The following is a 25,312-nucleotide window of genomic DNA, read 5'->3' as shown; positions in this document are numbered from 1 at the left end:
TCGGGTCGGTGAGCCAGGCTGGGAGCGGGCATCCTGGGCAGGGAGGGTGATCTCGCCAAGGTCAAGCTCGGGAAGGGCTGGGTCTCTTTAGCTTGGGCAGCCGCACAGATTCAGCCCGAGTGTGGACACGTGCTACTCTGAGCTGCCCCTGGGCCTGGCTGTGGCACGTGTTTCCTGAGCCCGGCTCGGCTTTGCCTCTCTGCTTTTCTTTCCTTGAAGTAGGAGAGCTGCTTTAACTCCTTGAACGTGGTTACCAAGTGCTCGGTCAGAGAGGTGCGCCTGGGGGCGCGAAATGCCCTCTCTCCTCCCTTCCCCGCGGGCCCGCCCGGCCTCCTGGCTCTGTTGTCGGGTGCATTGATCTCCCCCGTAGCGGCCCCTTGGGGGAGCAGCCTGTCCCCTGGACCTTGTTCACTAGCAGATGGGGGCTCCGAGAGGGGAGGCCCTAGCCCAATGCAGCCGGGGCTGGGGGCTGGGCTGCCCTCCTCCAGCCGAGCTTCCCTTCACCTGGGAACTGCAGTCAGCCTCCCCAGCCAGCCCAGGCCTCCATGCCACGTCCGGAGGGTGGGCTTGGCTCAGCACGGCTGCATCATTGCCCCTGGTCCCTAAACAGAAGCTCAGCCCCGCTCTTCCCAGCAGGCCTCTGGTGTGCACCACCCACTCTTGTGGGTTCTGTCCCTAAAGTGCTGTTGCATCCGTGTGCTTCTCCCACCCTCAGCTGCTAATCTAGTTTGGACCCCATAAGTCTTGGAGGGAGCTTTTATTGTTACCACTGTTATACTCGTTTAGCTAATTGACTTTCTGTCTGCCCACCTTGGACTGTGAGCTCCTTAAATCAGAGGCTTCTTCTGCAAGCCTGAGCTGCTAACAGGCCACCGTGTGTGGATGCTCAGGTTGTGCACTGCTCAAGGGCGCACCTCACATGGCAGGTCCTCATGCGAGACGCTGGACCACCCTCAGGGTACCTGGGTGGCAACGGTAGTTACCTCCTTGAGAAAGCCATGTGGCACGTGTCACACACAACTTCTGGGAACCTCAGTGATATCGGCCTCCTCCAAGGCTTGTGCCTGCACCCCTCCCGCCCTAACCTGGCTGGGTGACAAGTTCGTGGTGTTGGGTGCGTCTGAGAGGGTGGCCGCTGCCCTCAGGACCCCGGGAACCTGCTGGTGCTCAGGGCAGTGAGGTCACAAGGACTTCTCCTGGTGGGGGGGCCTTTATCCTGCATTAGGGCCGCGTGACCCACCCTAACTCCCCAGATGGCCTTGGTCAAGTCATGGCTGTGAGTCTTGGGCCACGCACTCCTGACCTCAGCCCCAGCCGGAGCCACGCGGGATGGATGACCCCGGAGGCAGCAGCACCAGCTAGGAGCCACCTGGTGTCCTGGCATGCCGAGGGGTCAGGGAGCTTGGGGCACCTGCCCTGGAGAGTTGCCGGGGGAGGGGTGCAGACTGCAGTGCTCCGCCGGCACAGTCTTCGGGGGCTTCGCTGCCCCCCCAGGTCTGGTGCTCTGTGACGTGCATCGACCTTGCATGTGTGTTCTTTAAAAAGCACGCTGCCTCTGGCCCAGCGCTGTAAATCAGCTGTACTTACAAAAAAAGAAAACCAGAGCAACGTAAAAGTACAGCTGAAAACGTTACACCCCACTCCCCGCAGCAGCAGGCCGCACTGTGTCCTGTCTCCCGGACTTCTCCCTTCAAGTGGCCTCGGGAGAGCCTTCCGACGTCTGCAGCCCTTCGCTCCCACGTGGGCCACCTCCAGGGGCCGAGGGGAAAGCAGGTGCTCCCTCTTCATCCTGCTGGTGTCCTTGGCGGTGGCCCAAGGCTTGTCACAGCCTGCTGCTGCCATGAGAACCACCTAGCACGTGGGTCACAGGCCTCCCCGGTGGTGGTGGTGGTGGTGGGGGGTAGTTGCTGCTGGTCACCCAGGCCCCATCATCCACCTGGGGTGTCCCCACTTCATCCCTTCCAGCCCCCATCCAGCTGGCTTCCAGACTCGACTCTAAAGGACTGGTGCCTGGGAGTTCTGGTCGTGGCTCAGCGGAAACGAACCCCACTAGTATCCACGAGGATGTGGGTTAGGGATCCAGCATTGCTGAGAGCTGTGATGTGGGTCACAGACGAGGCTTGGATCCCGTGTGGCTGTGGCTGTGGCTGTGGTGTAGGCAGGCACCTGTAGCTCTGATTTGACCCCTAGCCTGGGAACTTACGTATGCTGCAGGTGCAGCCCTAAGAAGCAAAAAAAAAAAAAAAAAAAAAAAAGACATTTCAGTGCATTTCATGTATTAGATGTTACAAATTTCATGTTGAGAAAATTATACAGCTTTTTTTTTCCCCTTTTTTTAGGCTTGCTCCTGAGGCATATGGAAGCTCTCAGGCTAGGGGTCAGATTGAAGCAGCAGCTGCTGGCCTACACCACAGCCACAGTAACACCAGATCTGAGCAGCTTTTGTGACCTACACCACAGCTCATGGCAACGCCAGATCCCCAACCCTCTGAACAAGTCCAGGCATCTAGGCCTTGTCCTCGTGGATACTAGCTGGGTTCATTACCACTGAGCCACAGCGGGAACGCCTGTTCCTTTCCTTTTAAACGATACTCTGCTTTGGGTCAGCTTTCCTTTGTCTTTAAAACCCGAAGTGATTGTCCCTCCTGGTCCCTTGCTGGGTGGGCTCTGGGGGGGGCGCGCAGGGCTGAGTGCCGGTCAGGACGGCTCACGTCTGAACAGCGGTGACGGCAGTGAGGACACGAGGTCGTGCGGGTCCCAGGCTGTCCCCTGTTTCCCGGTGGGAGGAGGGCTCACACCCCTGCCCAAGGCCCGCTGGCGCACAAGCCCCGGAACCAGCGGCTGCCGTGGGCCTCGGGCTGGTTTCCGACTCTGAATCCCCGCGTGGCAGCCAGTCAGGCCTGGGGTCGGCGCAGCTCGCTGCTGAGAAGACCCTTGGTGACCCCTGGTTCTGGGTGAAGAGGCTGCTTCCCCGCCCAGGTGGTGGGTGACCCACCCTAGGGACAGGTCCGCAGCCCCCTGCAGAGCGTGTGGTTGCGGCATGACACCCTCGTGCTGTCCGCAGAAGGGTTGGTTTCTGCAAGAGAGACCTTGTTATTTTAGTATTTAGGTCAAAATGCCGCGGAAAAGTTGACCGCTTTGTTAAAAACCCTTGAACTCTCGTCACATGGCGCGTTGACCTGCTTTCGGCGACGGCGGGTGGCCGCGGGCCGGGCTCTCAGGCGCTGCCGTCGGGTTTTATGGGGAACTCCTTGCAGCCGCACGGGGGGCGGGGGGGGAGCTGTGGCTTTGTGTGGGGAGGGTCTCGAGCGAGTGTTTGAAGGGCGCTGTCAGTCGCGGGTGCTGTTCTTGCCCGCATGGAGCACTTACGAGGAAGCGGGAGCGTTCGGGACTCCCTTCCTTGCGGGCCGGGCAGGCGGCCCGCCTGCTCCGTGGGGCCCTGCTGTGCCCTCCAGGCGGACCTCAGTGGCCCTTCTGCACGTCTCAGGCCTGACGAGTTCGTTCTTAATCTCTCCTGGAGGAATATTTTTAGCATCCTTGTCCACTTCTAAAAAGTGCTGTTAAAGTGATGTGAAAACCACAACTGAGGCAGTCCTGTTGTGGCTCAGTGGTGACAGATCTGACAGGTGTCCAGGAGGTCGTGGGTTTGATCCCTGGCCTCGTTCAGTGGGTTAAGGGTCCGTCGGTGTTGCCGTGAGCTGGGGTGGAGGTCGCCGACATGGCTCGACTCCTGTGTTGCTGTGGCTGTGGTGCAGGCCGGCAGCTGTAGCTCCGATGGGTCCCCTAGCCTGGGAACCTCCATATGCTGTGGCCCTAAAAAGCTAAAAGCAAAAAAAGAAAAAGCAAAACCCCACAAATGAGCCCCTTCTTCCCACTTTCTTTTTCAGGCGGTGATGGTCTTTAAAATGAAGACTCGGGGACGTTTCTGGGTCTCTGTGGGAGCTGCAAAGATGGAAGGAAAGAAAACTTTCAAGAGGAAATTGTTTTGAAAGTGTGTTTACAACTAACTGATACTGCTGACCTTTTTTTAGAAAAAAAATAATAAAACGCTTTAAGAAGATTGTATTTATGGTAAAAGGAAACCGGACGGACAATGAGGCCAAAGACGTTTCCTGCCACGACTTACTCTGGAAACAGCCGGCAGCGCCTGCAGGAGATTCGCGAGGGGCTAAAGCAGCCGTCCAAGGCCCCCGCCCAGGGGCTGCCCGGGGGGCCGGGCAGTGACGCTGCGCTGGACACCAAGGCGCTGGGCGGCAAGACCGCGGCCAGGCAGCAGCAGCTCAGGGCCGCCCCCAAGTTCGGGCCCTACCAGAAAGCCCTGCGGGAGATCAGGTACTCGCTGCTGCCCTTCGCCAACGAACCGGGCACCCCGGCCGCCGCGGAAGTGAACCGGCAGATGCTGCAGGAGCTGGTGGACGCGGGCTGTGACCAGGTGGGTGGGAGCGCGTCGGCGCCCGCGGGGCCGGCACAGTACGTGGTCCCCGGGGCAGTAGGTGGAGACCAGAGGGCCCCCGAGAAGCGTTTCGAGGCTCAAACCCCAAGGCCCTTAAGTGGCCCCTGAAGTGTTCCCACCTCCTCTCCAAAACCGTCTCGCTGGCGGCCCTCCTCTTCAGGCAGGACCCAGAAGTTGCTGAGCTGTCAGGGTGGAGTCACCCACCTGCCCTTTCTCTTGCGTCCTCGTGAAGACAGGACTCTCCCCGTAGCCCTTTCTCTGGGGTTTACGTGGCTTATTCTGAGCTGCCCGGGGGAAGAGACTGGCTTCCTTGAACTTGTTTTGGGTTGTGCCTTTTCTTTTGTCTTTTATCCTTTTTAGGACCCCACCCGTGGCGTATGGAGGTTCCCAGGCTAGGGGTCTAATCCGAGTTGTAGCCGCCGGCCTACACCACAGCCCCAGCCACACCAGACCCGAGCTGCGTCTGCGCCTACAGCACAGCTCATGGCAACGCGGATCCTTAACCCCCTGAGCGAGGCCAGGGATCGAACCCACAACCTCATGGTTCCTGGTCGGATTCGTTTCCGCTGCGCCACGATGGGAACTCCGGTTTGTGCATTTTTAACTTGTTTAAGGGGAGTTTGGTTAACACGAGTTGGCTCTTCTTTACCTCCCTTTCTCCTGTTCTCAAAGACAGCATATGTGCTGTTATAGGAGATGTAACTACGTTAAGGAAATGAAAAAGCCTAGAAGTTAAAACCTTGAGGCATCATCAGAACGGTGGCCACCCGGCCTCACGTCAGGTCCCTAAGAATGAAGCCCGTGAGCGGAGGCGGCACCAGTGACCTGTCAGGGCAGCGTGGCGTTCACCCCGCTGCGTAAAGGGCCCTGGGACTTGGCGCTGGTTCCCGACGGGTGAAAATGAGCTGGGGAGGAGCGAGTGGTGCAAGTGCGGTTATGAAGTGGCCTCTGAGAGCCAGCGCTGGGTCACCTCCTGCGCCCGCAGGCCGGCGCCGCGTGCCCGCGGCGGCAGGCAGGCAGGGAGCCCGGCCGCCCCAGCCGTAGGGCTTGCTGCTCGGCGCGTCAGGATGGCTTGAGCCCTTTCGGTTCCTTAGAAATAACTTAAGTTCGCGCTCCTGGCCTCGCCGTGGCGGGAGCAGGAGCAAAGAGAAGCACCCTCGTTTCCAGAAGCTGCCGCCACCCTCCGGCGGGTCATTCCCGGGGAGCCTGACCGGAGAGCTGGCGTGTCTCCGAGGGGCCGGTGGTGCGACTCAGGGCGCTGCTGTGGGGGGCGTCCCTGCCCCGGACGGGCTGGGCACCGGCGTGGGCGGCGATGCTCTCTGAGCGGCCCTCCTGGAGCGCGGGCCTGGGGGCGATGCTGAGCGCTGCGCCCGGGCAAAGAGAAGGGACGGTTTTGAGAGGAGGCCGCAGCCGTCCTGGGGAAACGGACGGGTTGCCAAGGCCCGGCCCAGCAGCCGAGCTCGGAACCTCCCTCCCTGAATCACTTGCGAACAAAAGAGGCGCTCAGAGGCGGCATGCCGTGCAGACGAGTTTCAGCCTGATGGAGAGAAACAGGCACGTGATCCCAGACACGGGGGACCTCGCTGCGGTGAATGCCTTAGTGATAACTGCAGTGCAGGAGGTAAGCAGGCTGCTGCTCACCCGGCACAGTCGGCTGCACATCCGGGAAGCGGAGGCATGGAGACACCAGTAAGTTCCCATCAACATTTAATTCATGTTCATTGCCAGCAGCAAGAATTCTGTTTACTGCATTTAATGCTCCGGAAATAACCGGCTGGTTTGGTGTATAGTGTTACTTTATAACTTAAAGCAGGGAGTTCCCTGGTAGCTCAGTGGGTTAAAGATTCTGCATTGTCACGTCTGTGCCAAAGGTTTGATCCCTGGCCCAGGAAGTTTCATGTGCCGTGGGTGCAACCAAAATACAATTTTTTAAAAAAGAAGAAAAATAAGGGATCCCGAGTGATAAGGGTTGAATTTTTTTTTTTTTTTTAAATAAAAACAGCAAAATAGCTGTGCCTTCTCTGACCTTCCAAGTCAGACTTTTTCTGTGTGGTTAGAGTGTGATTTGCTTTTAGACTTTTTCTGTGTGGTTAGAGGGTGATTTGCTTTCAGAGAATTCTGGTTACAAGTCATAATGTGAAACCAAATAATGAGAGAGAGCAGCCATACCTGTAGGGTGTATCTTGGATAAAGCAGGTGATGAGAATTCCAGTGTAACAGCCACAGAGAAGTCCTTTGGTGCAGCTCTTTCCTTGTCTCCTGTTGTGTTGCCTTTTAATTTAGGTGCCATTTTTTGTTTGGTTTGGGGGTTTTGTTTTGCTTTTTAGGGACACACCTGTGGCATATGGAGGTTCCCAGGCTAGGGGTTGAATTGGAGCCACAGCAACGTGAGATTTGAGCCACGTCTGCGACCAACACCACAGGTCACGGCAACACTGGATCCTCTGAGCAAGGCCAGGGATCGAACCCGCAACCTCATGGTTCCTAGTCGGATTCGTTTCCACTGCGCCAGGACAGGAACTCCTTAAATGCCATTTCTAACCCTACATATGTAAGAACGCAGTAAACTCCATGTTTCCCTGGAGTGTTTATCTGCTGCTTGTGCACACGTGTTTTTCCCATTTTATTTGGACATGACTAAATTTCTGAGAACAGTAAAAGACTCGTCCCTGTGTAACGACATAATGTACATGTTAAATGTTCATAATCACTAAGGACTTGTGAACATTTCCGTAGCGAAAAGAGGCCAATAGATAAATATTTCTTAAGGAAGGAGCTGTTCTTTCAGTATGGATCTAAGGACTTGCAAAGAGAAGTTTCTGCTTATGAGTGTCAGATTTTGTTCCATGGGTGCTCTTCTTATTATTGGTATGTGATGACTTAAATTTAGGCCTTACAGGAATTCTCGTCGTGGCTTAGCAGGTTAAGAACCTAACTCGTATTCATGTGGGTTTGATCCCTGGCCTCGCTCAGTGGGTTAAGGATTCGGCGTTGCCGTGAGCTGTGGTGTAGGTTGAAGATGCGGCTTGGATCTGGTGTTGCTGTGGCTGTGGTGTAGGCCAGCAGATGTAGCTTGAATTGGACCCCTAGCTTGGGAACCTCCATATGCCGCAGGTGCAGCCCTAAAAAGCTAAATAAATAACTAAATCTTTAAATGAAGGTGGAAGATATGCAAACAGACCAATTATGCCAATCTTGGCTCAAGGAAAAAAGTCAGTGGTGGGCACTTGGTTTGGAGGCAGGCTCCCTGGTGATCATGCACCAAGTAAATGGGGGGGTTGGTTCCTAGGAAAAGTGGAGGAGCTAAGAAGTTGCTGTCGTGGTGCAGTGGTTAACGAATCTGACTAGGAACCACGAGATTGCGGGTTCGATCCCTGGCCTCACTCAGTGGGTTAGGGATCTGGCGTTGCCAGGAACTGTGGCGTAGGTTGCAGATGTGGCTTGGATCCCACGTTGCTGTGGCTGTGGTGTAGGCTGGTGGCTACAGCTCCGATTCAACCCCTAGCCTGGGAACCTCCATATGCCACAGGAGCGGTCCTAGAAAAGGCAAAAAGACCAAAAAAAAAAAAAAGTGGAGGAGCCAAAAGGTGCAGAGAAATCAAGTTTCTGAATGAACCACACCAGTTACTCCTGGATCCAGTCCTTCTGCAGACCCCAGGGTGTCTGCCTGCTCCCCAAGGGTTTCTGAGGGAACTGCCGCTGCTGCAGCTGGGGTGCCCCAGCCTGCGTCAGGTCTCAGAGGCCATGTGGGTGGCAGTGGTGGTGGTGGTGGGGGGTGCTGGAGACCTCCTCCTGTCCCTGCCCGGGCAGCTTGCTCAGGCCCTGTGCTCACTGGCCTGGTCCCGGGGAGGCGTGCCCAGCATCTACCCTGCCCGGGTCCCTCCCACGGTCACCCTGGGGCTGTGATGCCGCTGCCGGGTCCTCTGCAGTCCGCTTAGGTCCCCGTGGGCTTCACCGCACCTTCCTGCCTCTCCCCATGGAGCCCATCTGCTCACACTCTGCCCCCTTTGTGTTAAGTCAGGGGCCACGTTGGCAGTGGGGCCCTGAGGTCCACAGGCTCTCTTGGCTGCCGGAGGAGACCCCCTCACCCTCCACTGCCCGCCGCCACCCAGGAAAGCAGGTCGAGGCCAGGGGACACCAGGCAGGGACCCGGTGCCGTGGGGCTGCCGTCCCTCCATCCTGCTCTGGGCTGCGGCTTCGGTCCAGCAGGAGCGGCAGCCCAGGCGACACGTGCATTTCCTCCTGCGCCCTCTGCAGAGGGAGCCTTGCCCTGAGCCGCTGTAAGAGGAGAAGGGAAGGGAGCCCCGGGGAGGACTGTCGGTCACGTGACAGGAAACTGCCTTACAATGGCTTCGGGTGGAGCCGGCCTGGCCTTTTCCCCCTCTTTTTTCTTTTCTTTTTCTTCTTTCTTCTGCTTCTTTTTTAAATTTTCAAATTAATTTTGGCACTGCCACAAGATAAACTATACCTCTTTGTTTTGGCTGCACTCTCAATGTTTTGCTATCTGACCACTCGGAACATTTTGATATAAAAGTGGACAATTTTTTTTCTAATTAGAGGCAGTTAAGGAGCGTGAGGAGGGATGGTCCAGGTGACCGAGGAAAGCTGGTCACAAAACAACTCCAGGTACACGACACCAGGTCTGTTCCCAAAAAGGCCGGTGTTGGCCCATGGCTCTCCTCCCACAGCCGCGGCCCCACCTGCGGGGGGCGGCATCCCCGCCCGGAGCCCCTCCCACTGCGCGGCCTGGCTCCGCCCCTCCGGGCCTGGGCGGGGCTCCTCCCCTCCCCTCCCCTCCTCCCCTCCTCCTCCTCCCCTCCTCCTCCTCCCCTCCCCCTCCCTTCCCCTCCCCCTCCCTTCCCCTCCCCCTCCCCCGCCCCCTCCCCTCCTCCCCCTCCCCTCCCCCATCCTCCTCCTCCTCCCCCTCCTCCTCCCCCATCCTCCCTCCTCCTAGGCCTGTCTTCGGGTCTTGGGTCCAGGAGAGCCTTCTGATCCCCGTGTGCCGGATCCGGACTCCTGCCCAGTGCACGGAGATCCGCTGGCGGCAGTTAGCCGGGCCCGGTTCCCTGTATGAGGTCCCGAGTTTCGTTCAGGGGCCGCCTCGCCCTGTGTCCACACGGACGTGTCGTAGTTTATTGCGGCAACTGGTGTTAAAAGCAGGCCGAGGCACCTGGGAAATGGTGAGGGTTTACTTGCGCCGAAGCCTGTTGGAATCGAGCAGCGCCGGGGTCCGGAGCCCGGCCGGCCCGGCCGCTCGGCGGGAGGCAGGAAGCCCTGGAGTGAGTGGTGGAGGCCGGCTGCCAGCGAGCCGGGCCGAGGGCTGTCGGCGGGTTCGTGCCCAGGCGTCAGGCGCGGTTTGGGTTTGCCTGCTGGGCCGGTGAGGCGCTGGAACCACGCGGGACCCACGGCCTCCTCGTGGGATTAACTCAGCGCTGGTAACGGCTGTCCTGCGTGAATCGTGATGGACAAAACCCGTTTCCTGGGGATAAGTTTTCAGAGGTGATAACAGCATTTTTACCTTGAATGGCTACATTTCTTTAAAAATATTTTAGGGCGTTCCTGGCGTGACACAGTGGAAACGAATCCAACTAGTGAGGATGCGGGTTCGATCCCTGGCCTTGCTCAGTGGGTCGGGGAGCCGGCGTTGCTGTGGCTCTGGTGTAGGCCAGCAGCTGTAGCTCTGATTCAACCCCTAGGCTGGGAACTTGCATATGCCTCAGGTGCGGCCCTAAAAAGACAAAAAATAAATAAATTAAAATTGCACTTAATGTTTTCAACCTTGCCAACAGTGAATTCTGCCACTGCTCCTAAAAACAAGAGGAGTTCTTGCTGTGGCACAGTGGGCCAAGAATCTGACTGCAGCAGCTTGGATCCCATCCCCGGCCTAGGACATGGGGTTAAAAGATCTGGTTGCTGCAGGCTGGGATTCAGTCCCAGGCCAGGGAACTTCCATATGCGACAGGCGCAGAGAAAGACAAATACCATATGATATCACTTATATCTGGAATCTAATATACGGCGCAAATGAACCTTTCCACAAAAAAGAAAATCACGGACTTGGAGAACAGACTTGTGGTTGCCAAGGGGAGGGGGAGGGAGAAGATGGACTGGAAATTTGGGGTTAATAGATGCAGACTGGTGCCTTTGGAATGGCTAAGCAATGAGATCCTGCTGTGTAGCGCTGGGAACTCTGTCTAGTCACCTATGATGGAGCAGGACAATGTGAGAAAGAGAATGTATACATGTATGTGTGACTGGGTCACCTTGCTGTACAGTAGAAAATTGACAGTACACTGTAAACCAACTGTAATAAAAAAAAAAAAATCATTATAAAAAAAGACTAGTGAGAAAAAAACAAAAACAAAAGCAAAACTAAAAACAAGCAGCCGTTTGTCATTTATAGGTTGTGTTCTGGGCACTAGGAATGTGACGGTGAAGGGGAGGTGGTACGCGTCCCTCGGTGGTAAGGGAGAGCTGTCGTGTGGTGGGGCTCTTACTAAGCGCTGGAGTTTGGATCCATCTTCCTGTAAAAATGGGACAGGGAGTCCAGTCCCCTAAGACCAAAATACGTCTTTCCTCTCCTCCCAGAGGACTTGGCGTGTGTGCGGTCCGAGTCCCAGGGTGACACAGGAGGCTGCGGTCCTGGTGGACCTGCAGGAGGGTAGTTGGCACACAGGTAGCAGGGCTGGTCCCTGGGGGCGGGACCAGCCCCCAGATCCCCAGGCAGCTGCGTCTGCACAGCCAGCCTGGCTCGTGTGCAGTGTTCTGTGTGCAGAGCAGAGCTGCTGGCTGGAGCTGCAGTGCTGGGGTGGTCCCTGTGCCCCGGGGAGCTGGGTCCTGGCCTCCGCCGTGGCGCCCCTTCCCCATATTCCAGGGTGCGGTCCAAACGCTGCTGTTTTCTGAGTGTGGGGATGCCAGGTAGGGTTTAGGTTACACCTGTTGGGTCGCTCCAGGCAGCTTCCTACCCGATGATGGTCTCTGTTGTGGGTGGTGGCCATTCGGGTGTTCCCAGCGGCATGTTGTGAGCTTGGCGCCTGCCCCCAGCAGTGGGCAGACGAGAGGGACTTGGAGCCACCCTCTGTGCCCCTTTCCCTGCCCCCAGTGCTTTGCCAGCCTGGGGAGTGTTGGGAAAATGCTGCTGCCCCGGCCCCATGGTCGGAATTCACTTGGTGAGGAGCGCCCCGGTATGGCACTTCCTGAAGGGGTCCCAGGCTGGCTCACAGGGCTGAGGGTCCACCCAACGGTCGGGTCCTGGGGGTGGGGGTGGGGTCGGGGTCGTGCGCAGCTGCTCTGGGCTCCTTCCTAAACCCCTGTCACTGCCAGCTCACGATCTCTTTTTAGAACCATTTTAATTATTTTATTTATTTTTGTTTTTTTTTTTTGTCTTTTTAGGGCCGTACCCGCAGCATATGGAGGTTCCCAGGCTAGGGGTCTCATCGGAGCTATAGCTGTCGGCCTACACCAGAGCCACAGCAACGCGGGATCCAAGCTGTGACTGTGACCTACACCACAGCTCCTGGCAACGCCAGATCCCTAACCCACTGAGCAAGGCCAGGGATCGAACCTGCAACCTCATGGTTCCTGGTCGGATTCGTTAACCCCTGCGCCACGATGGGAACTCCTAGAACTATTTTATTGGATAATTATGAATTTCATACCTAACAGAAAGCCACATCCATTACCACAGTCACTGGTCAGTTTCTCTTTATTATGTTATTAAAATTCACTGACCGGAAGTTCGTAGTTCTCAAGATTAAAGCAAAATGCATTCATCGTTCAGTTTTTACGTTAGGTTTTACCTGTCTTGGAGGTCTTTATGTCCTTGAGTAGTATTTTTAGAAGGGAATGGTTTTTCATAATTGCATGCTACCAATTTGTCATTTTATGTAATTTTACTTATTTTTAGTTCGAGGATTTGGATTTTTTTTTAAGTGTTCTTGCTCTCTGTCTTGTCTTTTTTTTTTGGCCACACTCACAGCATGTGGAATTTCCTGGGCCAGGGATCGAACCTGTGTCACAGTGATGACCCAAGCTACTGCTGCGACAGTGCCAGATCCTTAACCACTGTGCTCCTGTCTTTCTGTAGTTATGGGACCGGTCAGCAGATAGCCTTGGGCTTAGAGCAGCCAGAGTCTGCATTTACCTGCGCGCAGAGCTGGCTCTCAGCGTGATTTGGGGGTTGAATTAAGCTGCAGGTTGCAGAGCTCCTTCTACTGAATACTGTAGGTGGAATTAAAGGAAGCCTGGAGGTTGGCAGAACGTGGCTGGCTTGGTGTTTTGTGAGGCCTCAGGCTCCCTCTCCGTTTCTCCTTTGCGCCTTCGTCTGCCCCCCGGGGCACCTCTTTCGGCAACATCTGGGCAGCAAAGGGCTGTTCACCTGTCTCTTTCTCTTTTTCAGGTAGAAAGAGCTGTCTGTTCACTTTGTATGTGCACCCCAAGTTTCGCTTTTTAGTTTATTTGAGCTTTGTTCATTGAGCTTTAATTGACATAAAACATCGTGGTAGTTTCAGGCGCAGAACACACTGATTCCACGTTTGTGTGTGTTGTGACCCGATGGCCACGATGAGGCTAGTTAACTTCACCGCATGTGAAGGGTGTTTTTGAAAGTTCATGACCACTTTAGGGAGTGGAGAGAGGACTGCAGTAGAATTTTGGACCACATGGATTTCATTCTGCTTTTACTAAGGTCACTTAGTCTGGGGATGACGACAGAGAGCTGTCTTCATGGCATGAGAAGTTTTGTATTTTTTTTAATTTAATTTAATTTAATTTATTTTGTGTCCTTTCAGGGCCACACCCGCAGCATATGGAATTTCCCAGGCAAGGGGTTGAATCGGAGCTGTAACCCCTGGCCTGTGCCACAGCCACAGCCACAGCCACGCAGATCCAAGCCATATCTGCGACCTACACCACAGCTCCCGGCAACGCTGGGTCCTTAACCCACTGAGTGAGGCCAGGGATCGAACCTGCATCCTCACAGATCCTAGTCAGATTTGTTTCCGCTGCACCACGACGGAACTCCCTGGCACGAGACGTTTCTTTCCTGTAACTTGCTGAGGTGGCCCTTCCCTGCACCCCGCTGGCCAGACTTCAGTCCTTGGTCACGGGAGGTCAGGCGGCCTTGGAGGTCTGTGCTTCCATTGGGCACCTGGCCGCCCGGCAGAGGCGGCTTGTGTTGGTGGGAGGGCAGGGTGGGCGGGCCTGGCCAGGCAGCCAGGGCACCGATCTGCAGCTGAGCACTTGGGGGCATTGCTTCCGCCGCCCCGGTCGGCCTGCTGAGCACAGGCTCGCCCGTCCTGGGCCTGGCGATGGGTGTGCAGGGCGCGGTGGCTGCGCCACATCGCGTGTCCTCTGCGTCGGCTGAGCTGGTTCCCTCGCAGCCCTGTCGGGGGCCTTCTCTCCGCCCCGGAACCCGGGGGCTGTGCCCTCGTGTTTTTGATGCTTATTTGGAGGGTTATGGCAGAAGTGCTGCTGATCACGCGGCGGAAATAAAGGTGGTTTTGTCCACAAGTAAATGATTAACAGCCACCGAATTTCCCCAGCCGGCAAGTAAACATCGCAAAGCCACGTCCCTGGATTTCTCGAAGCTTTGCCTCCGCACGGGGTGGGGCCAGCGGCATTTGGCCTCCAGGGGGACCTGGGCGACCCAGAGCCTCGGGTGGCGCCCGTCTCTGTCCCCTCCCAGCCGAGGGCTTCATTCAGCTCTGCCCCCTGCTCCCTGACGGTTCAACACGCCTGGCTTTGAGGCCGGAAAGGTTCGCGCTGTTCCCAGGCCGGCCCGTTTCCGTCTCTGTCTTTCAGGCCTGGGTTCCCAAGGTCGCCGGCAGAAGGGGCCCCCCTCGGCATGGGTGTCCCCGCGCTTTCAGGGGGCTTTCTCCTGCAGCACGAAGGCCTGGGCTCTCTGGCTCCTCAGCACCCCCTGTTCCTCTCTGGCCCTCGGGACGGGCTGGGGTTAAAGGAAGCCTGGAGGTTGGCAGAACGTGGCTGACTTGGTGTTTTGCGGGTCTTAGACCAGAGCGTCCGTCCTGCGTCCGTGGACCCTTCCCCGGCACCTCCTCTTTGTCTCCTGAGCGCTTTCAAAGCTGTGTCTCGTCAGCGCTCTGCCCTGTCCTGCCTTCCTCGGAGATGCCTCCGCGACCCGTGTTTCTTCGTTTTCCTTGGAAACCGCTGCCCTCCCCACCCTGCTCAGACCCCGGTGCTTCTCTCGGCACCAGGCCAGCCCGCCGGCCGCAGCCTCTTACCCCCCAGCTGCCATCATAACCTTCTGCCTCACATATTTTGGGGAGGGGGGGCCAGGGACCTGAGCTGCAGCTGTGGCAGTGCCAGGTCTTTTAACCACCTGTGCTGGCACTGCAGAGATGCCCCTGATCCTACCGTGCCACAGCAGGAACTCTGCAAAGTAGATATTTTATTATCAGGCTCATAGTAGGAAACCTGGATTAATTTAGGAATATACTGGAATAATGACCTGTATGTGTAAGTTCTCAAACTTCTCCAGTCATACCAGTAACTTTATGATAATGTTCTCATCTTCTGGTGAAATATCATTTGTTGGAGTTTTGTTAAGTCTCTGTTTGTAATAATCTTAAATATCTATAAATTTAACTTTTCAGAAAACTGAATGTAACAGAAATTGAGTTTATTTGGGCAGTTTATCAGAGTTTAAGAAAAAAATAAGTAGGGCATATTTTCTGGAGTACCCAGTGCAGTGAAAGCCAAGTCAGCTTTCAGTTATCTGCTGCTATGTAACACGCGGTCCCAGAATTTTTAGTGGCTGAGAAGCAAGCGCAGCGGTTACTGTTTGTCCTGACCCTCTGGGTCGTCGGGCCCCGATGCCGGCCGCTGGCACTGAGCGCGTGTCAGAGCCGCAGCCAGGCCTCTTCCGGCCTCTCGGGGCCCAGGGGGTAAAGGTGGAGCAGCCAGGCCTCCAGGCTGGGCACTGGCCTGGTCACTCCAGCCCGGCTCCCAGGAGCTGGGCCCAGGCCTCTGCCCACGGGGGTGGGGTTGTCACCATGCTCGTTCGTGGACACTGGACAGGGGATGAGATTGGAGCATCTAGGATGCCCCAAGCCGCCGAGTGCGTGCGTGCGCTGGGGAGTCTCGTGGGGGTCTCGGAGGTTTCCCTGGGCTGTGGCACTCTCTCTCCTCCTGTCTCAGTAGTGCCAACGGTACCGTCCTTGATGGCTTAGCCGAGTTTTAGCGATGACGAGGAGCTCTGACGGTTTAGCAGCCATCCCTTGATGTCGTGGAGTTCTGGAGCAGTCGGGCTTTGGGGTGACCTCGCGACGCTGTGTCCTCTCACTGGACTCAGCTGGGCCCTGGAGAGTCTTTGCCGTCTGTCCACACCCGTGCAGGTGGGCAGCAAAGGCAGACAGCGGAGGCAGTTTCATGTGATGGGACCTGACGAGGGCACAAGGGTTCTCATCGTCTTTGGAAAAAGGAGTTCCCGCTGTGGCACAGTGAGTTAAGAACCTGCCTGTAGCAGCTCAAGTCTCTGTGGAGGTGCAGGTTCGTCCCTGGCCCGGCACAGTGGTTAAGGATCTGGCGTCGTGGAAGCCGTGACCGTGGGTACGGCTGGGATAGAGAGGAGGGAGGAAGGAGGGGTCATTGTGTGTTTCAACAGAAAACAACGTCGTGAAACTTGTGTTCTCCTGTTCTAATCCAGCCCTTGTTCACAGACGTAATTTGTGTATAGTTACAATATCGAGACAGCATTTTGTACACAGGCATGTCCTGATGTTGTTTACGTGGTGAAAGTTGCTCCTTTTGTCACTGCTCTGGCCTCAGTGTCCCAGAGGACAAGAGTAGAGACGCTCAGTGAGTATTTCTCAGGTAAGGGGACTGCGCTGGAAAAAGTCTTTTTTTTTTTTTTTTTTTTTTTTTTTTTTTTTTTTTTTTTTTTGCTTTTTAGGGCCGCACCCATGGCATATGGAGGTTCCCAGGCTAGGGGTCGAATCGGAGCTACAGCTGCCGGCCTCCACCACAGCCACAGCAACTCGGGATCCGAGCCGCATCTTCGACCTACACCACAGCTCACAGCAAGGCCGGATCCTTAACCCACTGAGCGAGGCCAGGGATCGAACCCTCAACCTCACGGATCCTAGTCGGATTCATTAACCACTGAGCCACGACGGGAACTTCCTTCCTGGCCTCTTGATGGTGACCAAGACCCAGCTGACCAGCTGGCCGTGCTGTTCTTTCCCTGAGATGCTCCAGAGACGCCGCTGATCCCCTTTTGCTCCAGTGGGAACTCCTGGTTGGTGCTTCGTTTTCCTTTTTCAGTACTGCCCTGCGTCATATGGAAGTTCCCAGTCTAGGGGGTCACATTGGAGCTGCAGCTGAGATCTACACCTCTGCTCACGGTAACCCCAGATCCTTAAGCCGCTGAATGAGGCCAGGGATTGAACATGTGTCCTCATGGATACTGGTTGGGTTCTTAACCTACTGAGCTACAGTGGGAACTCCTAATAGTTGTTTTTTAACAGTTTCTTAACAAGTTCACTGGAAGTTGAGCAGTTTCCTCAGATGGGGGTGGGGGAAGCGGGAGGCTGCTGTGGGGTCCCAGGTGGATGCTGTTTTCTGGGGGTCTGGGGACCACTCTGGCTGCTCCTGCAGCAGCTGCTCTGCAGCTGGGGCGGGGAGGACGGCTACCTCCCCAGGTCTGCCTTGTAGGGTGGGGCCTCCCATGAGCGCAGAGACACCTCTTTTTTTTTTTTTTTTTTTTTTTTTTTTGTCTTTTTGCTATTTCTTGGGTTGCTCCTGCGGCATATGGAGGTTCCTAGGCTAGGGGTTGAATCGGAGCTGTAGCCACCAGCCTATACCACAGCCACAGCAGGATCTGAGCCACGTCTGTGACCTGCACCACAACTCACGGCAACGCCGGATCGTTAACCCACTGAGCAAGGCCAGGGATCGAACCTGCAACCTCATGGTTCCTAGTTGCATTTGTTAACCACTGAGCCACGACGGGAACTCCAGAGACACCTCTCTGAGAAGATGGCGTGTGGTGCCCCGCAGGGTCCCACTGGGTTGGCAGGCGATGCCATGTGAATGCGGTGGTGCGTGTGTGGCGGTGACAGTGCACTGGGCCTCAGGCCAGGTCACTTTTCCTTCTCAGCTGAAGACCCCAGGGACCCGGGAGTGAGGAGACCTGGCCCTGCTCTGGGTCTGTGGCGACTTTCACTGGGCAGCTCGGCGAGCGGACGCAAGGAACCGGGGGAGGGTCTGGAGGCTGAGGGCCGGGGGGGCGGCGCGTGGACGGCTGCGCACACGCAGGCTGTGGACACACGGCTCGTGAACGCCGGGCAAGCGTGCAGTCCGGCCGGAGCCTGAGCTCGGGGGCAGCGCACGGACTTCCCTGGTCCCTGCTGTTCCAGTTTCACGCGGCCGCAGGCTCACCGCCGCCAGGGGGCCAAGGCCAGCGCCTGGACGCCTTCTCACAGCCGCAGCCCACCTGCTGGCCGCAGCTCTGGAGGCTGGAGCCACAGACGGGGGTCCTGCTGTCTGGTGGGAGGATGCGAAACAAGGTTGTGAGGCCTGGTGCGTTTAGAAATGATTCTGAGTTTCCTGCAGCGTTTAACACACCGCTATACCTATGTGTTTAGTGGTGTTTAATGAGAGTTAATATGCAGAAAGTAAATATTTGCTAAGTTTGGAGGAAGGATAGCACAGCAGGACTGCCAGTCTCGGTTGTTTATGGGACAAGTGGGCTCAGTGGTGTAGGTGTATAGTTGGTGTGTATGGTGAGTGTGATTCGTGGATGGGTGTGGATGGGTGTGGATGGGTGGGGGATGGCTGTATGATTTGTGTGTCATGTGTACCACTTGAAACAGCCCCTGAGTGTGTCTGTTGTGTGGTCTCCTGGTCATCTTTTGGTTACTTAGTGAAGATACAGATCTTCACTCTCTGGCGGGCACACATGGAGGGAGGTTGATCCTGTGCCGTTGGCCATGGTCAGTCCTGCACGTGCTCCTTCCTTGCATGTGGCAGGTCAGAAGTGATGGGCATGTGTAGCTCTTCTTCCCGAAGGAGGCAGGTGGGCCCACGGGTGCCAGCAGCAAGGCTCCTCCTTTGGGTTCTGACAGGCACAAAGGGCCCCACGGAGGTGCACTGACACCAGGTCTCGTGGAGGCAGTAGGGAGCCCTCCGCAGACGGGTCTCGTCCCAACAGCCCAGAGCTGGAAGCGGGCATCTCGGGGCTCCCTGCACCCTGGGGCCTCCCCCGGCCGCACCAGATTCTCAGCTCCACCCTTTTCGTTGGTCCCAAACAGCCCGGTGGGGGCGGTGGGGCGGTGTCCCACCCAGCCTGCCCCCCCCCCCCCCGGGAGCTGCTCCGCCCCACTCCCCCAGGCAGCCTCACACCTCCTCCCCAGCCCCCCTCTTTCCCCCAGACTCCCGAGGGGTTTCAGGCTGGCATCTCCAAGAACCCCGGCCAGGCACCTGTGTCCTTTGTCCTGGCGCTCTTGGGTAAGGACTATGCTGCAGCTGCAGCAATGCCGAACCCTTAACCCCCTGCGCCAGGCCGGGGATGGAACCCATGCCTTGGCAGTGACCTGAGCCGCTGTAGTCAGATTGTTACCCCGCGGCGCCATGGCGGGAACGCCTGGAAACTCGATTTGGAGACCCTGTCCTGTGCCGCCTTCTCTGCTGCTGGGACTGGCCGTGCAGCCAGCCCAGGGCACTCCACAGCGGGCGTCGGTGGGCTCTGGAAGGACTCTGGGCACCTGGGGGCACTCTGGGGCACCCGTCAGCGTTTACCGTCCAGTCCCAGCAGTTTTCTCACAAGGAGCAGAATGTTGGGTTGGTCCAGGGCCGCCCTCAGGACTCGTGCTCCTCCGAGCCTGCAGTTCAGCGCGCATCAGGCCCCGAGCAGGAACTGGCCCCGGGGGCGGTGTTAGGTGCCGCCCACAGCCGTGCCCGCACCGACGTGTCTGTGCTCCCGCAGGAGATGGCGGGCCGGGCCCTCAAGCAGACGGGCAGCCGCAGCATCGAGGCGGCCCTGGAGTTCATCAGCAAGATGGGCTACCTGGAGCCCGGGAAGGAGCAGATCGTGCGTGTCGTCAAGCAGACCTCCCCAGGTGAGCGCCCAGGAGCCGGGTGGGGTCCGGGCGTCCCAGGGGCCACAGCCCTGAGGGGGCTGAGCCGCCCTGGGCCTTGGCCCGACGGGCATGGGTGGCAGATGATGGCACTCCGCTGGGTACTTCCTGTGGGGGGGGTGTTTGTGGACTTGTTTAGTTTAGTTTTTTTTTTTTGTCTTTTTGCCAGTTCTAGGGCTGCAGCCACAGCATATGGAGGTTCCCAGACTAGGGGTGGAATCGGAGCTGTAGCCGCCTGCCTACGCCAGAGCCACAGCAACGCGGGATCCGAACCGCGTCTGCAACCTACACCACAGCTCACGGCGACGCCGTATCCTTAACCCACTGAGCAAGGGCAGGGATCGAACCCGCAACCTCATGGTTCCTAGTCGAATTCGTTAACCACTGAGCCATGACGGGAACTCCTGGACTTGTTTAGTTTTGTCTTGTGAACGATTGAAACAGTCACTGGATATTAAAATTAGGGAATCCTGAAGAGACTAAAAATGTTCTTTCTACTTTCTCCTGGGCCTGTAGGGGGGTCTTTACAAGGGAGGCTTGTTTCACTGATTCTGAAACACACTGCTCCCCCCACTGGAGCCTCTGAGAGCAGGCCGGCCCATGGCAGGGCCGCCAGGGCTTAGGGTGGGGTGGGGCGGGCCTTGGGCGGAGGTGGGGGCGAGCTCCCACCCCACGCCCCTGGGAGGAAAGTGCACATGCACGCGCACCCACACCAGGGACGGACAGAGGCCTCAGCGCCAGATGCCCTGCTCTGCCACCTGTCATTGACAGTCTCCGACGGAGCCGGGGCCCTTTGGGGAGTAGGAAGGGATGGTGGATTTTGAGCAGAAGCGGGAGTGCTCCCTCTTTCGTGGAAGACCTGGGATAAAGCCCGCTCGTCTGCTGAGTGAGCAAACTGCACAGGCCTCGGCCGCCGTCTTGGTTGTGAGGGAGACGCCCATGCCTGGTTTCCTCCTGACTGGGGACATTCCTTGGGCTCGGCGGGCGGGCGGCTGTGCCCGGGCGCTTAGGGTGCAGGGTCTGTGTGGAAGACGGCCCCATGGGGCAGCGACCCTCGCTCTTCCATGGTCCACACCTGCCTTCGATGGGGCCTCCCCATCCTTCTTAGCCTGGGAGCAAAGCCATTGCTCTGCTGTGCCTTCGGCTGGCAGTCATGGCTGTAGAGGGTCTTGGTTCTGCCAGGTACTCCTGGGGGTTTTTGGATGGGCAGGGCCTTTGGACTCGGAGCCTGGCCAAGCCCACACAGTGATCAGCGTGTGGGGAGCCTTCCTGGGGCCTTTGGTCGCAGAAGAGCCAGTATAGTCATGGTCAGCCCCTGGTCATTGTCACCGTGAGCTGGAAAGGGCCAGAACCAGCAGGTGCCCCCAAGGCCACCTCCACTCTCCTCTTTCCTGCAGGAAAGGGCCTGGCCCCAGCTTCGGTGCCGCGGCGGCCGAGCTTTGAAGGAGCAGGTGCCCCTTTCCCACCCTACCCGCAGATGAGCGGGGCAGCCTTTGAGGGCCCGGCGGCCCTGGAGGAGGTGGCCCGCCAGTACCCGGACTTCCTCTTCGGGGGCGTGGGCCCACACTGCGTGCCTGGCCGCCCGCACCAGCCCAAGGGCTATGCCGCCTCTGCGGAGGCTTCCGGGGTGAGCCTCCCAGGCGGCCCAGCGCCCCCGCTGCAGGGCCAGCACTACAGGCCACACCTGCTGGGATCCGGGGAGCCCCGGGGCTACGGCGTCCAGCGCAGCTCCTCCTTCCAAAGCAAGACTCCACCTGAGGCTGGCGGGTACGCAAACCTGGCAGCCAAGGGCGCAGCCGTGCAGCCCGGGGCCGGCCACACCTTCTCGCCGGCGCCTGTGTATGCACCGCACCCACACCACAAGCAGGCCCTGCAGGTGCACGCGGGCAGCCCGAGAGGCCCCGTGTTTGCGGGCGATGGCGCCCCGCCCGGCCTGCTCGCTCCCTGCAGGAACAGCCTCAACGTGGACCTGCACGAGCCGGGCGCGGGCGCGCAGCAGTGGCCGGGCTCCTCCCTGTCCCGGCGCGACTCTCTGCAGAAGCCGGGCCTGGAGGCGCCGCCCCGGCAGCACGTGGCCTTCCTGGCCGACGGCCCGGCCCCCAGCAGGACCAGCTCCTTCAACAGCCACCAGCAGCCGGCGGCCGTGGCCTCCCCCAACACCATCACGGCCGTGACCGCCGCCCACATCCTGCACCCGGTCAAGAGTGTGCGGGTGCTGAGGCCCGAGCCGCAGACGGCCGTGGGGCCCTCCCACCCGGCCTGGGTGCCGGCGCCCAGCCCCGGCGTGGAGAGCCTGGACTCCCAGGACGAGCACCCCCTGCCCCTGGGGGCCGCCTACCCTCTGGACGCGGAGCTGGGCGCCGAGGCGAGGTGCCGGCCCCCGCCCTACCCCCGGCACCGGCCCTACGACGTGGACGTGGACAGCCTGTGCGCGGGGGTGGAGCAGGGCCTCCGGGGGGGCCCGGCCACGGAGCCCCCCGCGAGCAGTCGCAAAGCGGAGAAGCCGGGCAAGGACGGAAAGCAGATCCAGACGTCGCCGGTGCCCGTGCGGAGGGGCAGCCGCGATGCAGAGAAGGCGGGCTCCCGCATCAAGAGCTACTCGCCCTCCGCTTTCAAGTTCTTCATGGAGCAGCACGTGGAGAACGTGCTGAAGACCTACCAGCAGAAGGTGGCCCGCAGGCTGCAGCTGGAGCAGGAGATGGCCAAGGTGAGTCCCGCGGGCCTGCCCCTGCCTGCGCGGCTGACGGGCCTCACAGCCCAGCGTCTCCCAGGCTGGGCGTCTGGCTTTGGGGACAGCCGGAGACGACCGGCTGCGCCTGCTGTGCCTGCAGGGGCTTGTGCGCTGGTTCTTCTGGTGTGTCCTTGCTCAGGAGCAAATTCAGTCGCGGTAACTAACTAGTGGTGGGACATTCGCAAAGAGTAAAACAAAGTTCGAAGCTTTATCAATTGAAATTGTGGGATGTATAAAGAAAAACATCTGCTAGTGAGTCATTTTCTTATTTAAAAATTTTTTTTAAAAATTTTGTTGTTGTTGTTGTCTTTTTGCTATTTTTTGGGCTGCTGCTGCGGCATATGGAGGTTCCCAGGCTAGGGGTCCAATCCGAGCCGCATCTGCGACCTACACCACAGCTCACGGCAACACCGGATCCTTAACCCACTGAGCAAGGGCAGGGACTGAACCCGCAACCTCATGGTTCCTAGTCGGATTCATTAACCACTGAGCCACGACGGGAACTCCTTTTTTTTTTTTTTTTTTTTTTTTAAACAGCCGAAGCCATGGCAGATGGAAATTCCCGAGCTAGGGATTGAATTCCAGCTGCAGCTGTGGCAATGCCTGATCCTTAACCCTCTGTGCCACAGTGGGAACTCTGTTCTATTTCTTAATTACATCTATGATTAGCCAGTAATTTTTTTTTTCTTTTTTTGTCTTTTATCTTTTTAGGGCCACATCCATGGCATATGGAGGTTCCCAGGCTAGGGGTCTAATCGGAGCTGTAGCCGCCGGCCCACACCACAGCCACAGCAACGCAGGATCAGAGCCACGTCTGTGACCTACACCACAGCTCACGGCAACACCGGATCCTTAACCCACAGAGCAAGGGCAGGGATCAAACCCGCAACCTCATGGTTCTTAGATTCTTTTCCACTGTGCCAGGATGGGAACTCCTAGCCAGTAATGTTTGAAATATACCCTAATTGACAGTAACCGTTGGAGCAAGTAATTATTAATGAAGTTATTTAAATTAAAAGATTACGGTAAATGTTGATCACACAGGTGAGAACTTAAAATTGGGGAAGTAAAATGTATGCTCTTCCTGCTGTCCTATTTTCACTGGCTTTTTTCTTGTTGTTTTACCATCTTTCCCTGAGCCGTTCAGTTATCCGTTGCTCTTAGAGTTCCAGGAACGTCATTAACAGAAGTTACATTTAGCTGTGCACCCAGTGACCTTTACCTAAAGTCACCAGAACAAGCGCTCCCTAGGGTGTCTCCCTCCGCCTCCACGCTGTGGCTCTGCGTGGCCGGCAGGAGCGAGACGTGGTTGGTTGGCTCTGGTGCTCGGCCCTTCCGTCGCTTCCCTCCTTCCACGGGCTGGAGGGGGGTCCTGCCCCTTCCGGGGCCCCGTCCCCGCCGTGTCCTCCGGGGTGACCCTGTCTCCTTCTGCACAGGCCGGCCTCTGCGAGGCCGAGCAGGAGCAGATGCGGAAGATCCTCTACCAGAAGGAGTCCAACTACAACCGGCTCAAGAGGGCCAGGATGGACAAGTCCATGTTCGTGAAAATCAAGACGCTGGGCGTGGGCGCCTTCGGGGAGGTGTGCCTGGCCTGCAAGGTGGACACGCACGCCCTGTACGCCATGAAGACCCTCAGGAAGAAGGACGTGCTCAGCCGCAACCAGGTGGCCCACGTCAAGGCCGAGAGGGACATCCTGGCGGAGGCGGACAACGAGTGGGTGGTGAAGCTCTACTACTCCTTCCAGGACAAGGACAGCCTGTACTTCGTCATGGACTACATCCCGGGCGGGGACATGATGAGCCTGCTGATCCGCATGGAGGTCTTCCCGGAGCCCCTGGCCCGCTTCTACATCGCCGAGCTGACGCTGGCCATCGAGAGTGTCCACAGGATGGGCTTCATCCACCGCGACATCAAGCCGGACAACATCCTGATCGACCTGGACGGGCACATCAAGCTGACCGACTTCGGCCTCTGCACGGGCTTCAGGTGGACTCACAATTCCAAATACTACCAGAAAGGTACAGCCCGGGCCAGCGCCACCCCCCCCCGCCCCCCGCCCGTGCTTTTCCGCTGCTGCGACACCCTCTTCTCCCTGGAAAGGCAGCCCGACTGGAGGTTGCCGTGTTACGTTAGTGGCCTCAAGTCTTACGGGGATGTTGTTAGGACGGCAGGCCATGGGGTGTCTTTGGGCTTTGCGCAGGAAGCGTCTCTCTGCCTGTTAAAACAAGCCTTCAAAAATAAGCCTCATGGCCTCCCAAGGAGCTCTCGCTCTCGGCCAGCCTTGGCCTGCTGCAGGTGTAGACCGCGCTGTGCACCCAGTGACCTTTACCTCTGGCAGCTCTGCTGTTTGGAAACGTCAGAAACAGCTGGTTGTTGTCTTAGTTATGGTATGAGTTGTTGTTGTTTTTGTTTTTTGTCTTTTTAGGGCCACACCTGTGGCACATGGAGGGTCCCAGGCCAGGGGTCGAATCAGAGCTGTAGCCACTGGCCTACACCACAGCTCATGGCAACGCCAGATCCTTAACCCACAGAGCGAGGCCAGGGATTGAACCAATATCCTCATGGATACTAGTAAGATTCATATCCACTGAGCCATGATGGCAACTCTTATTTATGGTATGAATTTTTGAAATAGTTATTTTAATGCTATAGCTCAGGCTTCCATTTTTTAACTCAAAATTAATCCTAAATCATTTAATTCATGCTTGTCTTTTGGCACTGGACTCATTTATGTTCATGTTTCCCTTTTTTTAGTTTTTTTTTTTTTTTTTTTTTTTTTTCTTTGCTTTTTAGGGCTGCACTTGCTGCGTATGGAGGTAGGTTCCCAGGCTAGGGGTTCAATCGGAGCTACAGCCACAGCAACGCCAGATCTGAGCTGCATCTGCGACCTACACCCCAGCTCACGGCAACGCCAGATCCCCAACCCACTGAGCGAGGCCAGCGATCGAACCCACAACCCTATGGTTCCCAGTCAGATTCTTTTCTGCTGCACCACAATGGGAGCTCCAATGTTCGTATTTTCTTAATCTTTT

At 57.3% G+C, this 25,312-nt stretch overlaps 1 protein-coding gene across 3 annotated transcripts in view; it reads left to right on the top strand.

Annotated features, from left to right (window-relative positions):
* The window catches only part of LATS2 (LATS, large tumor suppressor, homolog 2 (Drosophila)), a 40,448-nt gene that overhangs the window by 7,683 nt on the left and 7,453 nt on the right, over nt 1–25,312 (top strand). For 2 of the 3 annotated variants that reach the window (XM_021065128.1, XM_021065129.1), the window contains exons 2-5: nt 3,888–4,432; nt 19,398–19,530; nt 20,946–22,255; nt 23,716–24,298. In XM_021065128.1, the coding sequence (XP_020920787.1) occupies nt 4,094–4,432; nt 19,398–19,530; nt 20,946–22,255; nt 23,716–24,298 (2,365 nt within the window). In that variant the 5' untranslated portion in view covers nt 3,888–4,093. 3 annotated transcript variants of the gene reach the window in all.

This window comes from Sus scrofa, chromosome 11, assembly GCF_000003025.6.
Source record: "Sus scrofa isolate TJ Tabasco breed Duroc chromosome 11, Sscrofa11.1, whole genome shotgun sequence".
Classification (NCBI taxonomy): Eukaryota; Metazoa; Chordata; class Mammalia; order Artiodactyla; family Suidae; genus Sus; species Sus scrofa.
The sequence above is the reverse complement of the archived record's forward strand: the minus strand, read 5'-3'. Positions and strand labels throughout refer to the sequence as shown.